The sequence below is a fragment of the Procambarus clarkii genome, chromosome 41, assembly GCF_040958095.1.
Source record: "Procambarus clarkii isolate CNS0578487 chromosome 41, FALCON_Pclarkii_2.0, whole genome shotgun sequence".
Taxonomy (NCBI): domain Eukaryota; kingdom Metazoa; phylum Arthropoda; class Malacostraca; order Decapoda; family Cambaridae; genus Procambarus; species Procambarus clarkii.
The window spans coordinates 22,485,045-22,503,900 of record NC_091190.1 but is presented as its reverse complement, the minus strand read 5'-3'; the positions used below and the strand labels follow the sequence as shown (position 1 = coordinate 22,503,900).

The window sequence follows — 18,856 nt, the reverse complement described above, 5'->3', positions numbered from 1 at the left end:
GAGAGAGAGAGAGAGAGAGAGAGAGAGAGAGAGAGAGAGAGAGAGAGAGAGAGAGAGAGAGAGAGAGAGAGGGGGGGGGGGGTAGGAAAATTTTGGGGTTGAAAAATCGCGTCTGTCCCGATTTGTGAGAAAAATTGCATTCTTCTGAAGTGAGGTGGGGGGGGGAGGGGAGGGAGAATTCATATGCCATTATTAGGTATGTGGGCGATGATGGAGTCGTAGAGTGTGTACTCACCTAGTTGTGTCTGCAGGATCGAGCATTGACTCTTGGATCCCGCCTTTCGAGCATCGGTTGTTTACAGCAATGACTCCTGTCCTATTTCCCTATCATACCTGGTTTTAAAATTATGAATAGTATTTGCTTCCACAACCTGTTCCTGAAGTGCATTCCATTTCCCCACTACTCTCACGCTAAAAGAAAACTTCCTAACATCTCTGTGACTCATCTGAGTTTCAAGCTTCTATCCATGTCCTCTCGTTCTGTTACTATTCCGTGTGAACATTTCGTCTATGTCCACTCTGTCAATTCCTCTGAGTATCTTATACGTTCCTATCATGTCCCCCCTCTCCCTTCTTCTTTCTAGTGTCGTAAGGCACAGTTCCCTCAGGCGCTCTTCATACCCCATCCCTCGTAGCTCTGGGACGAGTCTCGTTGCAAACCTCTGAACCTTTTCCAGTTTCATTATATGCTTCTTCAGATGGGGACTCCATGATGAGGCGGCATACTCTAAGACTGGCCTTACGTAGGCAGTGTAAAGCGCCCTAAATGCCTCCTTACTTAGGTTTCTGAATGATGTTCTAACTTTTGCCAGTGTAGAGTACGCTGCTGTCGTTATCCTATTAATATGTGCCTCAGGAGATAGATTAGGTGTTACGTCCACCCCCAGGTCTCTTTCACGCGTCGTTACAGGTAGGCTGTTCCCCTTCATTGTGTACTGTCCCTTTTAGTCTCCTATCTCCTAGTCCCATTTCCATAACTTTACATTTGCTCGTGTTGAATTCTAGTAGCCATTTCTCTGACCATCTCTGCAATCTGTTCAGGTCCTCTTGGAGGATCCTGCAATCCTCATCTGTCACAACTCTTCTCATCAACTTTGCATCATCCGCAAACATCGACATGTAGGACTCTACGCCTGTAAACATGTCGTTAACATATACAAGAAATAGAATTGGTCCTAGCACCGATCCTTGTGGTACTCCACTTGTTACTGTTCGCCAGTCCGACTTCTCGCCCCTTACCGTAACTCTTTGGCTCCTTCCTGTTAGGTAGTTCCTTATCCATTCTAGGACCTTTCCCCCCACCCCCGCCTGCCTCTCGAGCTTGAACAGCAGTCTCATGTGCGGTACTGTATCAAAGGCTTTTTGGCAGTCCAGAAATATGCAGTCTGCCCAACCATCTCTGTCCTGTCTTATCCTCGTTATTTTATCATAGAATTCCAGAAGGTTTGTTAGGCACGATTTCCCTGTCCAGAACCCATGTTGATGTTTGTTCACAAACCTAATGTTCTCCAGGTGTGCAACCAGTCGCAGCCTAATTATTCTTTCCAGTATTTTACAGGGGATGCTTGTCAGTGATACAGGTCTGTAGTTAAGTGCCTCCTCCCTATCTCCTTTCTTGAAGATCGGCACGACATTTGCCTTCTTCCAGCAACTGGGCAATTCCCACACACACATGTGTGTGTGTGTGTGTGTGTACTCACCTAGTTCTACTTGCGGGGGTTAACCTCTGGCTCTTTGATCCCGCCTCTCAACCGTCAATCAACTGGTGTACAGATTCCTGAGCCTACTGGGCCCTATCATATCTACATTTGAACCTGTGTATGGAGTCAGCCTCCACCACATCACTGCCTAATGCATTCCACCTGTTAACTACTCTGACACTGAAAAGGTTCTTTCTAACGTCCGTGTGGCTCATTTGGGTACTCAGTCTCCACCCGCGTCCCCTTGTTCGTGTATCAACAATCAAATCATTCATCGACCAGGCCTCCTAAACAATGTCAGGGATGTGTGTGTATGTGCGCTCTCACGTTTGTCCTATTTCTGCTTACAGGACCTAGTTTAAGCTCTTGGACTCTGCCTTTCAAGCTGTCAATTGTGTGATGCCAAAACTTTGATCTATATTTTTCATATTACAGATTCGAACTCGGCCTGAAAAATACGAAGATGTTATCCTACCAACTAGTTCATGAATGCTCAGATTATTTAAAGAACTCAGTAGTACCTTACTGGTACCCAACTGAGACTTTAAACTTTTCCTAGAACACCATGGGCCTGGTTGGTACGCGAATCGTCTAATTTTTTCTGGCCTGAATTCGAATCGCCAATGATCCAAGTGAATTTATATATTATATATATATATATATATATATATATATATATATATATATATATATATATGTATATATATATATATATATATATATATATATATATATATTCTGTCCAGTATCATTCCTATGGTTGTGTCGACTGGGACGTTGGTAAAAAGGGATTCAACGTCCAGGGAAGCGATGATTCCATCGGGCTGGGTAGATTTGATCAATTCTAGGAAATCTGCTGATGATTGTAGACTAAACTTACTTGGAGTGTATGGAGTTAGGAGTTCATTGAGTTTCTTTGCCAGGTGATAAGTTGGGGTTGGTATTTGGCTGATTATAGGGCGTAGTGGGTTACCTGGTTTATGCGTCTTAACATTGCCGTAGGCATATCCTAAGCCATAGTCGCCTTGAAGTTTATTGAAATGCACACTACCTTTCTTTGCGTTGATTGCTGTAATTGTTTTGTTTACTTTCCGCTTAAGGTCTTCTACGGGGTTCCTCGTGATTCGTTGAAATTTGGAGTCGTCACTTAGGATGTCGCTAATTTTGTTCATGTATTCATGGGTAGGAATCAATACATATGCTGCTGTTTTGTCGGCTTTTCTTATTGTTACGTCTTTCAGATTTTTTAGTTGTTTCGCTGCTTCTTTGAGTGAAACAGGAATTTCCTTAAGTACTTTCGTATATTAAATACATCTTCAGAAGGTCCAAACATTGTCCAAACATTGGTCTGACATTGTCAGACCAATGTATATATATATATATATATATATATATATATATATATATATATATATATATATAGATATATATATTCAACTATATCAATGCAACAATTTCAAATAATCAAAGGGCATGACTATCTTGATTCACATTAAATCATTAATAGTACTGTCAGATATCACAAACAAAAAATTATTTTGCACTACAAACACATCGACTTACACAGTGAAGTACGTTTTCATTAGCCCCCGGCCGGTAAACACTTACAATAATAGTTTACCAAGCAGTAGCCAACAGTCATCATACCGTAAACTCGTTTGTAAACAAGAATGGACAAATATGTTTCCTTTAATCCGTGGAACTAAATTGTTTTCCAGCCGGACTGACCTTCCACAACGCGAACAGCCTCGAACCCCAAGCTTTGTGTGGTGGTGGTGGTGGTGCTGCTGCTGCTGTTGGTGCTGCTCCTGCTGCTGGTGCTGGTGCTGCTGGTGCTGCTGCTGGTGCTGCTGCTGCTGCTGGTGCTGCTGCTGCTGGTGCTGCTGCTGGTGCTGCTGCTGCTGCTGCTGCTGCTGCTGGTGGTGCTGGTGCTGCTGGTGCTGCTGGTGCTGCTGCTGCTGCTGCTCCTGCTGGTGCTGCTGCTGCTGGTGCTGCTGGTGCTGCTGGTGCTGGTGCTGGTGCTGGTGCTGCTCCTGCTGGTGCTGCTGCTGCTCCTGCTGGTGCTGCTGCTGCTGCTGCTGTTGCTGCTGTTGCTCTGTTGCAGTTTGTCTTACTTTGTATTTTGCGCGCTGTTTCAGAAGCCTTTGCATTGCACAACTCGCGAGACTTGTCAGTTGAACAGCCTTACTGCTGTCAACTTCAAATGTGAACTACCTCAAGATAAGGCATGCTAGCGGCACTGCAATGCTGATCAATATATATATGGTAATGAAATCAAACGTCATTCCATGATAATAAACCGTAGAAAATATGCAAAATATTTTTCTACATTTATGCAAAATATAAATATAGAAAATATTCAAAAAATAAAAACCTATAAACACACACAAACAATAAAGCAACCGTGAGTCCTGGCAAGCACAACCCTCAACTCCAGAAGGTAAAGACTGGTAATACAACCCATCCTGATGTACTTTTTGTACCTGTGTGGACAACCATACACATATTGACGTAATGGACAATTAGATAGTAGAAACTGGTACTATTCACTTTACGGGCCAAACTTCAATATTCCTAGTTCTAGTAGTGCACACGCTATATATATATATATATATATATATATATATATATATATATATATATATATATATATATATATATTATATATATATATATATATTTAATTAAAAGTATTCCAATATTGCAGCCTATCCTCTTTAAATTTTAGTAATAATAATAGCAATTATTTGATCAAATGTACACAACTGTATTGTTACAAACAACAATGTTTACTTTTTATACTATTAGTTCCACAGAGAATGCAACAAAAAATAAACCAACCTTAAACCTTCTTAGGCCTAGTATAGTACATATATGCACTGTATTAGGCCTAGCACTGCTTGAACTAGTTAATTAAGTCACCTTAAAGTTCTTTAATTACAATTAAAAAAACTAGTATGTCATTCAGGCTAATTCAATAGAAAACGTGGAATTTTTTTTTTGGGGGGGACAACAGACTTTTTCTTGTACGTTTAAGCAAAATAGTTGCAAAAAGTACTATCATTTTAAGAGGACTGGGCTGCAATAATGACGATGAGACAAGGCCTAACATATGTTAGATTCGAATCTAACATTAGGTTAGATTCGTTAGATTAGATTAGGCAAAATAAATTCAAATTTGACGCTTGTTAAAATGGTGAGAAAGGACTCAAGGGGAATCAAAGACACGAACAAAAAACGATAACCAACAACAACAACAAAAAATCGGCAAAAGTGGACAGCGATGTAATTGGTGAATAAATTCACCTGTGGATGACGTCACGGGTGAAACATGACGTCACGGGTGAAACATGACGTCACGGGTGAAATATGACGTCACGGGTGAAACATGACGTCACGGGTTAAGAATAAGTGCGCCCTGGAGACATTAGAGGAGACGGGTGAGGGGGGAGACGGGTGAGAGGAAAGACGGGTGAAGGGAGTTAACATCTGATCCGAGACCGGATCCCCTGGTCCAATGATCCATGAAAACAACTGAAGATAACCTCGCGATAACCTCAAGCACACTTACCTCATATATAGATTACTGGAGGCCTCATATATACATACCCGAAGACCTTTTACATACCTGGAAACCTCGTATATACATGTCTGGAAACCTCAAACAATCCCCTGGAGTATAGGCCTTAGACCTATAGGCCTCTTAATTGGCAGTGTCATTATGAAAAAAGTAGATCTATTTATTTTCATATATTTATTTATATCCCAGAAAGTAGACTGGGTTGTGAGAGTATATAACATTGGCGTTCTTCTTCCAAGGCCTCTAACACGCGCACAGAGCGTTCACATAGCGTTCGCATAGCGTTCGCATAGCGTTCGCATAGCGTTCGCATAGCGTTCGCCTTGCGTTCTAACCGCATTGATGAGTCGACGTTATCTAGCCTTACGTGGAGGAATATATTTATGTGTGATGTTAGGTCAATCTGCACATCTGTTAGTGGGGGTCAAACGACAACATAACTCACCTGATGTGGATGATGTAGTGGGTGATGGGGGAGTTGTGGGTGTCCTGCGATGGGGTCCAGGACAAGTTGACGGCCCGGGAGTTGAAGCCCATGATGAGGGGGCGGCCGGGAGGGTCAGGCGTATCTGTGAAGGGGGGAAGAGACAAACGCAGAGCGGTTACAACACTACCTGGTACAGTGCACTTGCTGTTAAGTAAACACTTGATAGTAATGTGTTGACCAAATCACATACTGGAAAGTGAAGGGACGACGACGTTTTGGTCCGTCCTGGATCATTGAGAATGGTCCAGGACGGACCGAAACGGTCGGCGTCCCTTCACTTGCTAGTGTGTGGTTTGGTCAACATATTTCAGCCACGTTATTGTGACTCCTCGTCTGCACTTTATACTAAACTTTGTTATGCTAAACACTTTTTTATACTAAACAGATTTTGTATTAAATAAGTGCACAATTTAATGACACTTGAAGAGAATTTATACGAGACAAAAATCAATATAAATATATATTTAACAAATAGATCTAATATAAATATATATAATTATATATAAATCACATCTTGGGTGTAGCATTCTTGAGTACACAGATAAACACTTGAGTATACAGATAAACACTTGAGTATGCAGATAAACACTTGAGTATAGTGTTCACCCATACATAATTTTCAATAAATTTTCGTTTTTGTTTTTCAGCCTTATAATACCTAGAATATTTATGGCTGTACAGCCTGTTCTTGAGAATAGAGAAGGGGGGGGGGGGATGGGGGAAAGGAGGAGGGGGGGTGGTTACAGGTGAAAATCCCTCCCCCACCAACATTATATATATATATATATATATATATATATATATATATATATATATATATATATATATATATATATATATATATATATATATATATATATATTATATATAATATATCTTAATACACACACCACACACACACACACACACACACACACACACACACACACACACACACAAGAAGGTACATTGGGTTTGTGAGAGTACATAGTATTGTGTTTACATTCTTGTAAAACCAGTAAAATAAAGTAAAATAATAGTAAAATAAAGAGAAAGAGTAAATAAAAACAGTAGTAAATACGGGAAATCCACCCTGCAGAGTCAATCCTCTTGCACAAAGCCTGGTGGGTTTCAATATATCATAACACTCCCATCACAAGTAAACATGCTAGAGCAAATTTACACATTTGGTGAACAGCTGGTAATAAAATAGGCACATTATTAAAAAATAATAAATCTCCGTATGAAACAGAAAACGAGAGGCACTAGAGTGTGGTGACTAATAAGACTGACTCAACTAGATTGGTGGTCGTGTGACAATGACTTGTGAGTAACTTAATTAAGTCTTAAGACCATTCTGTCCTGTGAATGAGGCCACAAGAAACACTTAAGAGCACTGAGGTCATTAGTAGTGTTCCAGCACAACCAATATACCTAAATTACCAGCCAATGTGACTTTGAACCCAAAGCCGAAAACACTAAAATATTCCATTTAATGCACCCTAATTTGGACAAATTAGTAGGAGTTAGGGGAAGAATTAAGGGGGTTTGTATTGCAGGGTTCGTTAGACCAGGTGAAAATACCAAACTAAATGCGATTAACTTCGTGTTTGAGAGTCGATCGTCAGAGCAATTGCATTAATGCTATTGCAAGTATTGAATCACTATTATATCTATTATTAACAGCGAGGGTTGCAACGGGTAGTTATCCCCTCGTGGCATTATAACCCCACGTCCTATCAACTTGCAACTAACCACTCTTCCCTGCAATTTTGCAACACCGCATGTCCTTCCGGTAGACTCCCCACAAGGCCTGCTATAGGACTATAGGGTCTCGAGAAGTGCCTGGGAGGGTCCTGTGGTAGGTTAGGTGAGCAGGAAATTCTCATAAAGTTTCAAAACGTTATGAAAAACGTCAATTGAAAGTTTCCTCTCCTAACCTTACCGAGTAGGCCGGACGACTCAAACAGAAAACGGGACAGTACGTCACTTTTGCGAGTCGATTTCATTTCAAATTACGTCCACTTTTGGCCATAGTGCCCATACGAGCGAAAAGCGACGATATTTTTAAGAGGACGGGTTGGTGACAGACCTGACACTTACGTACAGAAGTGACAGAAGACGTGGGACAGTAGCGCAAGAATATCTCATATTATGTAATCCCCTCCCGTCCCCTCCTTCCCCTTTACTTCGTACGTACCAGGATGAAGGAGGGTCTACATCCTCTTCCTTGTCAAGATGCAGGAGGAAAAGATGACCCTTCCTTCCCAATGTACGTCCCAGGATAAATATCTTCCATCCCAAGGTGAGGAAGGATATCTTATCTTTCTCCCCAGAGTGAGGAACGATATCTTGTCTTCCTCCCCAGAGTGAGGAACGATATCTTGTCTTCCTCCCCAGAGTGAGGAACGATATCTTGTCTTCCTCCCCAGAGAGAGGAAGGATATCTTGTCTTCCTCCCCAGAGAGAGGAAGGATATCTTGTCTTCCTCCCCAGAGAGAGGAAGGATATCTTGTCTTCCTCCCCAGAGAGAGGAAGGATATCTTGTCTTCCTCCCCAGAGAGAGGAAGGATATCTTGTCTTCCTCCCCAGAGTGAGGAACGATATCTTGTCTTCCTCCCCAGAGTGAGGAACGATATCTTGTCTTCCTCCCCAGAGAGAGGAAGGATATCTTGTCTTCCTCCCCAGAGAGAGGAAGGATATCTTGTCTTCCTCCCCAGAGAGAGGAAGGATATCTTGTCTTCCTCCCCAGAGGAAGGATATCTTATCTTCCTCCCCAGAAGAAGGATATCTTGTCTTCCTCCCCAGAGGAAGGATATCTTGTCTTCCACCCCAGAGGAAGGATATCTTGTCTTCCTCCCCAGAGAGAGGAAGGATATCTTGTCTTCCTCCCCACAGGAAGGATATCTTGTCTTCCTCCCCAGAGAGAGGAAGGATATCTTGTCTTCCTCCCCAGAGAGAGGAAGGATATCTTATCTTCCTCCCCAGAGAGAGGAAGGATATCTTATCTTCCTCCCCAGAGAGAGGAAGGATATCTTGTCTTCCTCCCCACAGGAAGGATATCTTGTCTTCCTCCCCACAGGAAGGATATCTTGTCTTCCTCCCCAGAGAGAGGAAGGATATCTTGTCTTCCTCCCCAGAGAGAGGAAGGATATCTTCCTCCCCAGAGAGAGGAAGGATATCTTGTCTTCCTCCCCAGAGAGAGGAAGGATATCTTGTCTTCCTCCCCAGAGAGAGGAAGGATATCTTGTCTTCCTCCCCAGAGAGAGGAAGGATATCTTGTCTTCCTCCCCAGAGAGAGGAAGGATATCTTGTCTTCCTCCCCAGAGAGAGGAAGGATATCTTGTCTTCCTCCCCAGAGAGAGGAAGGATATCTTGTCTTCCTTCCCAGAGAGAGGAAGGATATCTTGTCTTCCTCCCCAGAGTGAGGGAAAGATATCTTTTCTTCCTTCCCAGAGAGAGGAAGGATATCTTGTCTTCCTCCCCAGAGAGAGGAAGGATATCTTGTCTTCCTCCCCAGAGAGAGGAAGGATATCTTGTCTTCCTCCCCAGAGAGAGGAAGGATATCTTGTCTTCCTCCCCAGAGAGAGGAAGGATATCTTGTCTTCCTCCCCAGAGAGAGGAAGGATATCTTGTCTTCCTCCCCAGAGAGAGGAAGGATATCTTGTCTTCCTCCCCAGAGTGAGGGAAAGATATCTTTTCTTCCTTCCCAGAGAGAGGAAGGATATCTTGTCTTCCTCCCCAGAGAGAGGAAGGATATCTTGTCTTCCTCCCCAGAGAGAGGAAGGATATCTTGTCTTCCTCCCCAGAGAGAGGAAGGATATCTTGTCTTCCTCCCCAGAGTGAGGGAAAGATATCTTTTCTTCCTTCCCAGTGTACTTGTCAGGGGCGAACAAAAAACAAATAGGGCGTCTCGATTTTATGTTCTGGAACGTTGTTGTTATTTAAGATTCAGCTACTGGGAACAAAAAGTTTCAAGTAGCACGGGCTATGGTGAGCCCGTAGTGGACTTACTTGGCACAGGAGCGGGGCTGTAAAGAGAGGCAGGCGAGTTAAGAGGGAAGAGAAGATGAATTGAAAGGGACGGCAAAGAGGAATGGAACAGTAGAATCCGGGGGACAGGGAATATATAGAGGAAACTGAGAAGGGGGGAGAGAAGGGGAGGGAAGGAGGGAAGGTGAGAGTGGGGGGAGGAGGTAGGAGTGTGAGGGGGGAAGGGAGGGAGGGAAGGTGAGAGGGGGGGGAGGAGGTAGGAGTGAGAGGGGGAAGGGAGGGAGGGAAGGTGAGAGGGGGGGGGAGGAGGTAGGAGTGTGAGGGGGGGAAGGGAGGGAGGGAGGGAAGGTGAGAGGGGAGGGGGAAGGAGGTAGGAGTGTGAGGGGGGGAAGGGAGGGAGGGAAGGTGAGAGGGGAGGGGGAAGGAGGTAGGAGTGTGAGGGGGGGAAGGGAGGGAGGGAAGGTGAGAGGGGAGGGGGAAGGAGGTAGGAGTGTGAGGGGGGGAGGGAGGGAGGGAAGGAAGGTGAGAGGGGAGGGGGAAGGAGGTAGGAGTGTGAGGGGGGAAGGGAGGGAGGGAAGGTGAGAGGGAAGGGGGAAGGAGGTAGGAGTGTGAGGGGGGGAAGGGAGGGAGGGAAGGTGAGAGGGGAGGGGGAAGGAGGTAGGAGTGTGAGGGGGGAGGGAGGGAGGGAGGGAAGGTGAGAGGGGAGGGGGAAGGAGGTAGGAGTGTGAGGGGGGAAGGGAGGGAGGGAGGGAGGGAAGGTGAGAGGGGAGGGGGAAGGAGGTAGGAGTGTGAGGGGGGGAGGGAGGGAGGGAAGGTGAGAGGGGAGGGGGAAGGAGGTAGGAGTGTGAGGGGGGAAGGGGAGGGAGGGAGGGAAGGTGAGAGAGGAGGGGGAGGAGGTAGGAGTGTGAGGGGGGGAGGGAGAGAGAGTTATATGGATAACCAAATATGTACTGCACTACAATTTAATTGAATAACTCTGGCATTTACATAATTATTGTTGTCTTACAAACAGAATATTCATTAATAAGTTAGTGACTGTGATATGTTGACTGTTTGTTTAGGACGTGCATTAAACATTGAATTATCCAAATCACCAGAGTTGCAAAGCTCCGCCATTACGTCAGCATAAAAAATAATTACTGTTTAATGCACAAAGCAGAGACTGTAATTGCCAAACATATTTAATGATACGGACATCAAAGTCGGCTAAAACACAAAAAAAACTTGATCAGTAGCAGGTTGCCTCGTAACGAGCCAATTACGCCAGATTTTCACCTTTGTCGTCAATAGCTAATGCTGAAAATGGGTTAGGCGACGCAAGAAGGCTGGCAGAACAACACTATTTGGGACTTCAGACTTTCAAGATGATCCAGAGTCAGTGTTGCCAGAAGAAATACTCACATTACACTCTTGGTAGTGAGGCGCTCTCATAACTCCTCAGGTTCCTCACTTATGCTCCTCACACACTCACTGGGTTGAACAAATCCACAAGGGCTGTGACGAGGATTCGAACCTGCGTCCGAGACGCTGCCTTAAATGATCTGATCAAATCAAGTGAGATCCCAGTGAAACCCATTGAGATCAAATGATCTCACTGGGTTGGTTACTCAATGTGCTCTTCATGTATATTTAACCAGGGGCCAGATTCACGAAGCAGTTATGCAAGTACTTACGAACGTGTACATCTTTCCTCAATCTTTGACGGCTTTGGTTATATTTATTAAACAGTTTACAAGCATGAAAACTTGCCAATCAACTGGTGTTGTTGTTATAAACAGCCTCCCGGTGCTTCGGAGCTCATTAACTGTTTAATGTTTGTAAACAAAGCCGCCTAACATTGAGAAAAGATGTACAGCTTCGTAAATGCTCCCGAAACCGCTTCGTGAATCTGGTCCCCAGGCTCGTTCGTCGCATGGAATATATACACGATTGTTTTTCCAAAATTTGTATTCACTTTCCCCCTGAGGATGCTAAGCTGTACCTTAGCGAAACGTTATTTTTACAATCAATAACGTACATTAAATAATTCTCGCAGTTCTGTCTTGAAATTGAGGTGATGGGGGGAGTGGGGGGGGGGGGGGAATGAAGCCAAGATTGTGACGTCACTGATTACGAGCTAAAACTTTCAGCCAATCAGTGAGTCTCGATGACAGCTTGTCACAGTACGAGGCTCTCACGAGACTTGACGACTTCATCAAACTTTTAAAACTACCCAACAAATTATACAAGAACATATAAATATATAAAAAGAGTATACGAACAGTCCGAAGCTATAAATTCTGTCCCGGACAAATTTCGATAATGAACTCTCTTATATCATAATTGTCTTCCAGTTAATATAAATAAGAAACTTTTCGAAACAAATGAGAATATGAAAGTAAAATTTCTTCATATCGTTCAGAAAGGCTAATGTTAGGGAGGATAATTTTATCTTCTATGGTTCATTATCTAGAAGGAACTAGCACACATTATCCTACTGGGAGGGTGGAGGGGTCACTATTTTGATTATTTTTGTCCTTTTTTTTTTTACTATTTGGACTATTTTTTCTAGACTTATTTGGCAATTTTCCGTGGCTTGGGGGGTGGGGTTTGCCTACTTTGGTAAATAATAATACTCCTCTTTTTTTAATGTTACCATATTATGAAGGCTAATAATACTCATGGGCTTTCATTTCCGGCTTTGGTTAAACGCGTAATGTCTAGTGGTGAGTGCTTCGTGTCTACGGCTGAGCCCGTCATATCTAGGGGGCGAGTGCTTCGAGTCTACGGCTGAGTCCATAATATCTAGGGGGCGAGTGCTTCGAGTCTACGGCTGAGTCCATAATATCTAGGGGGCGAGTGCTTCGTGTCTACGGCTGAGTCCATAATATCTAGGGGGCGAGTGCTTCGTGTCTACGGCTGAGTCCATAATATCTAAGGGGCGAGTGCTTCGTGTCTACGGCTGAGTCCATAATATCTAGGGGGCGAGTGCTTCGTGTCTACGGCTGAGTCCATAATATCTAGGGGGCGAGTGCTTCGTGTCTACGGCTGAGTCCATAATATCTAGGGGGCGAGTGCTTCGTGTCTACGGCTGAGTCCATAATATCTAGGGGGCGAGTGCTTCGTGTCTACGGCTGAGCCTGTCATGCCTTTATACTGTTCTTCAAGTCGTAGACTTTTCAATCAATATTCAAATCACGTCAAGGTGAGGAGCTTCGTGACCGAGTCGTGTCGAAGTCAGTCTGAGTGTGTGTGTCGGGTCTGAGTGCCGGATATGAATGTAGTGCCTGAGTATCAGTCTTGAGTGACTGTAGTGCCTGAATGAGTGTCGTGTCTGGGTGAATGAGTGTCATCGCGTCTGTGAGTGTGGAGTCAATGAGTATCTCATTACCTGTGTTAATTAATAAACAGCACCCAGCGTCAATTCATTAAATTATAATGTACCTATGATGGGTCTCTCTCTCTCTCTCTCTCTCTCTCTCTCTCTCTCTCTCTCTCTCTCTCTCTCTCTCTCTCTCTCTCTCTCTCTCTCTCTCTCTCTCTCTCCCTCTCCCTCTCCCTCTCCCTCTCCTTCTCTCTCCCTCTCTCTCTCTCTCTCTCTCTCTCTCTCTCTCTCTCTCTCTCTCTCTCTCTCTCTCTCTCTCTCTCTCTCTCTCTCTCTCTTTGTAGCGTCTTCAGGATTAGTTGTCTCAGGCGTTCCTTATAACCCATCCCCCCCTCGCCATTCTGGGACGAGCCTTGTTGCAAATTTGTAAACCTTTTCAAGATTTGATGTGTTTTTTGTTTTATTTTGGATGGAAGCTTCACGGTGGGGGGTTGCATACTCTAAGACTGGTGTCACGTAGGTGGTGTACAGCCATCTAAATTCTTGTATATTTAGGTTCCTGGATAATGAGACCGACTTTTGCCAGCGTAGACGTTATTCTATTTATATGTGACTCTGCAGCTAGGTTTGGTTCTATTTTTCTCTAGTCGTTTCAAGGAGGTAGTTCCCCTTGATCGTGTACCGTCATTTTGATCTCCTGTCACCTGTTCTCATTTCCATCACCTTCCACTTGCTGGTGTTGAAGTCCAGTAGCCATTTCTCGGACTAAATCTGGAGCGTGTTTAAAGTCATCTTATTGAATCTTACAATATTAATCTGTCGCGACTCTTCTCATTAATTTTGAATCGTCTGCAATTATCAACATATAAGAAACTGCTGTAGATGGGTCATGAATATATATGAGAAATAGTGTTGTGTGTGTATTCACCAAGGTTTTATTCACCTAGTAGTGTTTGCGGAGGTTGAGCTTTGTTTTTTTCGGCCCGCCTCTCAACTGTCAATCAACTGTTACTAAGTACTAACTAATTTTTTTTCACACACACACACCACCAGGAAGCAGCTCCGTAACAGCTGTTTAACTCCCAGGTACCTATTTACTGCTAGGTAACAGGGGGCATTCCGGGTGAAAGAAACTTTGCCCATTTGTTTCTGCCTCGTCCGGGAATCGAACCAGGGCCTCAGAATTACGAGCTCTGCGCGCTGTCAGCTCAGCTACCAGACCCCAAATTTGGAGTCAAAGACACAGGTGAGCGCAAGGAATTTGGCAAATTCTTAAGAAGAAAAACCCACAAGAATGTCCAAGAGCAGCCACTCAGCTTTCACCCCCTCCTCTCTCTCTCTCTCTCTCTCTCTCTCTCTCTCTCTCTCTCTCTCTCTCTCTCTCTCTCTCTCTCTCTTATTTATTCTCTTTTTCACTTACACCCACCATCTTTATCCCTTACACCCACTATCTCTATCTCATTTGCATCCCCCACCTGCGTCCGGGTCTCGGGCCGCGCCAAGTGCTATTGGTCAAGCAGTTTCTCACTTCTGTAATACAGATTGAATTTACAGCTACTCTCTGCTCTCCCTTCTCGTCAATCTCTCCCTTTTCCTTCCCTTTCCTCATGTCTTCCTTCCCTTCCTTCTTCCTCCTCTCCCTCATATCTTCCTTCCATCCAATATCAACTACCTACTTCCATAGAGGAAGAAATCCTTTTTTTCCCGTCCTTCTCTTAAAATGTACCTAAATCGCCTTCTCGTTTCTCTCATCCTGTCTTAGCCATTTTTCCCCTTCCTTTTTCCTCATCTTTTATCCTTTATTTTTCTCTTACCCTCTCTCTCAGGCCCCCAGTCTCGTCTCTGCCCATCTCTCCTACCTTCCTACATCAAAGGTATTGTCCAAGGCTGAATCCCTCCAGCTTTACACGCCAACATCCCTTTCAACATCGTCCACACCAGTGCCTCCTCTCGTGTGTGTGTGTGTGTGTGTGTGTGTGTGTGTGTGTGTGTGTGTGTGTGTGTGTGTGTGTGTGTGTGTGTGTGTGTATGTGTGTGTGTGTGTGTGTGTGTGTGTACTCACCTAGTTGTGTCTGCAGGATCGAGCATTGACTCTTGGATCCCGCTTAAAACACCGCCTGTGTGTGTGTGTGTGTGTGTGTGTGTGTGTGTGTGTGTGTGTGTGTGTGTGTGTGTGTGTGTGTGTGTACTCACCTAGTTGTGTCGGCAGGATCGAGCATTGACTCTTGGATCCCGCCTAAAACACCGCCTCTGTGTGTGTGTGTGTGTGTGTGTGTGTGTGTGTGTGTGTGTGTGTGTGTGTGTGTGTGTGTGTGTGTGTGTGTGTGTGTGTGTGTGTGTATGTTTACTAGTTGTGTTTTTGCGGGGGTTGAGCTTTGCTCTTTCGGCCCGCCTCTCAACTGTCAATCAACTGTTTACTAACTACTTTTTTTTTCCCCCACACCACACACACACACACACACCAGGAAGCAGCCCATGACAGCTGACTAACTCCCAGGTACCTATTTACTGCTAGGTAACAGGGGCACTTAGGGTGAAAGAAACTTTGCCCATTTGTTTCTGCCTCGTGCGGAAATCGAACCCGCGCCACAGAATTACGAGTCCTGCGCGCTATCCACCAGGCTACAAGGCCCCATGCCTCGTGTGTGTGTGTGTGTGTGTGTGTGTGTGTGTGTGTGTGTGTGTGTGTGTGTGTGTGTGTGCGTGCGTGCGTGCGTGCGTGCGTGCGTGCGTGCGTGCGTGCGTGCGTGAGCGCATTTCTTCTGGAATAATGTCTTACTCTGTGCATTCAATTGTGCACATGAGCCCAAACTCGACACATTAGTTTTAAGTGATGCCTTATAGACTATTCGTACACCTTGTGATGGTACGTATGAAAACGGTACGTACACGCCTCGATCACAGCGGTTTGGTTATAAACATTTATTCCAAAGGTTATAAACTCTGAAGCAATACGAAGTTGTTTATAACAGTAATTACCTTTGGGTTGTTTAGTTCCGAAGCTCGTAAGCTGATGACTATATGTAGGCGATGAGTCACAATAACGTGGCTAAAGTATGTTGACCAAACCACACACTAGAAGATGAAGGGACGACGACGTTTCGGTCCGTCCTGAACCATTCTCAAGTCGATTGTGAGATTGCCCTTCTCTGATGATATATATGGTCGAGGAAAGATGCACAGGTTTCGCAAATGGCTTGCGAAAAGGGCTCGATGAATACCTGAGACTCGCTTTCCATCTTCTCTCTCTCTCTCCCTCTCTACTCCAACCCCCTTTCTCTCGCTGTAAATATCCAAAGCTCGCTGCCCCCATCCCCCCCCCCCCCCATCAACCATCTTCAGTTCCCATCCCATCTCCATTTTTTTTTTGCACTCATCACCTCCACCCCCTTTTCCTCTACTTTTATGTCAACTATCTCCCCTTTCCCCCCTCCTCTCCTTTCCCCTTGTTGATGGTGTTCCACATTGCACCTATTCTCCCACCTCCAAATCAAAGCCCACTCCACACTCTACTCCACGAGACGTGGTGGATCTCTCTCTCTCCCCCTCGTAAATCTTTTTATACCTCTCTCTCCCCTCTTTACCGTCCCCTTTTTGCCCACACCAGCTCTCCCCTCCCTCTCTCTCTCCCTCTCCCTCTCCCCTCCCCAGGTTCTCACACCTCGCTCACTGCCCCTTGACAAATCCGGGGAAATGAGCCTTCGAGAGAGAGGGGAAAAACACGAAAGAATATAAAAGAAAGTAAATAAATAGAGAAAACGCAATAAATTCTAAGATACAATTTATTAAAAAAGGAGAAGAGGAGGAAGAATATTTTTTTTTTTAGTAAAGGTAAAATGCAAATTATTGAGAAAGAAAAACAGCGATGGAAAAGAAAACATGGATAAAAAATGCGGAGAGAAATAGAAGCAGAGATGGAGGTATAGACAAGGATTGAAGTGAGGTGGTGGGTCAGGTGTGGAGGTGGTGGGTCAGGTGTGGAGGTGGTGGGTCAGGTGTGGAGGTGGTGGGTCAGGTGTGGAGGTGGTGGGTCCAGGTGTGGAGGTGGGTTCAGGTGTGGAGGAGGGTCCAGGTGTGGAGATAGGTCACATGTTTTGGATGGTTATAGATATTTAAACCTTCGCTACATACAAATATTTAAAGACTGAACTTAAAACATCTAACTTAACCTATGACAAAGCCATAAAATATATCATATGCATTTCAGATTAACCCGTTTTGCATCAAACTGCATACAATATATTATCAATTGAGTCTATATGGACGGCATGGATTGATAATAATTTGTAAATATCACATTTGTACTTGTAGGTGAGTAGGAAAAGATATCCTTCCTGTTCTACCTGCATGGTAGGAAGAGAACGAAGATATAAAGAAAAGGGAAAGACAGGGAACGCGAGGAGAGAATATGGAAAATGGTGACAAGGGAGAGAGAGAAAAGGGGCGAATAGGGGGCTAATATGGGAAAGAAATCACCATTTTTGTACCCCCAAGCTGCCCGGACATCGTTAGGGGATTATGGAGTGTGTGCTCACCATACACAAGGGCGTTCCCCCTCTGGATCGCCACACTTCAGACGCTGGAACAGCAAACTAGCTGCTCTTGGATCTCTGGTTAGCCTAACGAGTTCCTCTCCCAACTTCTTCTGGAACCTGTGGCAACATTTACCCTTCAAACAACCTCTTATAAATAATTTAAAAAAAAGGTTAGAAAACACCTGAGAGCACCAGGAAAAAAAGAAACCCAGGAGCCTCACTCCTCAAAACATCTACAAACAATCCCTCCAAAGCCCTCCAAAGCGGCCGTAATAAAGCACCACTCACGCCAGCATCTTGAAGAGAGAGAGAAACCCCCGCTCGTAGACAGGTCAACATGGGACCCTCCTTTCCTCTCCTCTCCATTCATCTCCCTCCCCATCTCCCCCAGCTTCCATTCCACCCTCCCTCCCATCAGGGGTGAAGCCAAGAACCCCCCCCATCTCCTTCCCCTATTTCTTCCCCATCTAGGGATGGTGCCCCAAGGACGCCCTCTATCTCCCCCCCCCCCATTCCCCCCAACCAGAGGGGGAGCCAAGGAGACTTCCTCACTACTCTTCCGTCCGTGTTAACGGACGTTCACGTACCTTGAGATTTAATTTGGGCGTGTTTGTCCCGTCCAAGTTCAGCGAGTCTACGTCACCACGTTGTTAAGAGGTCTCAAGAGGGGGGAGAAAGGGGCGTGTTTGGAGTGTGAGGAGGGGGGAGAGAGAGCGGCGGGGGGGGGGGGGGTTGTGGAGAGTGAGGAGGGGGGAGAGAGAGGGGCGGGGGGGGGTTGTGGAGTGTGAGGAGGGGGAGAGAGAGGGGCGTGGGGGTGTTATGGAGAGGAGAGAGGGAAGAGGGGGCAGAGGGATGAGATGGGGGGAGAGAGGAAGGAGACGGAATGAGAGAGGGAGAGGTGGGGAGTCAGGAGTGAGGAATAGAGATGAAGGAGAGAGACGAAACAAAAGATAGAACAAAAACACAAGAACTGGAAGGCATAAAGAAAGAAAGACGGCGGAGAAATAAGACACTGAGGAACAAAGGGCAAGAAAGAGACCAAGAAATGGTTGAACAAGCACACAGTCGACTGAACAACCACACGAATGATTGAACAAGAACACGGTCGGCCGAACAAGAACACAGATTAATAAAGTGACCCCTTATCATGCACGGGAGAAGTAAGGTCAATCACTCGTTGGACTATTATGATCCAGTTCTAGTTCTACTAGCTGAAGTGCTAGTAGTGGTAGTAATAGTAGTGTTAATAGTACCAATAATGGTAGTAGTAGTAGTAGC

General features: G+C 44.9%; 1 protein-coding gene across 1 annotated transcript in view; it reads right to left on the bottom strand.

Annotated features, from left to right (window-relative positions):
- The window catches only part of LOC123751946 (neural cell adhesion molecule L1-like), a 921,489-nt gene that overhangs the window by 378,225 nt on the left and 524,408 nt on the right, over positions 1–18,856 (bottom strand). The window contains exon 5 of the mRNA XM_069339196.1: positions 5,726–5,849. Coding sequence (XP_069195297.1) covers positions 5,726–5,849 — 124 coding nt within the window. The remainder of the gene's footprint in view (positions 1–5,725; positions 5,850–18,856) is intronic.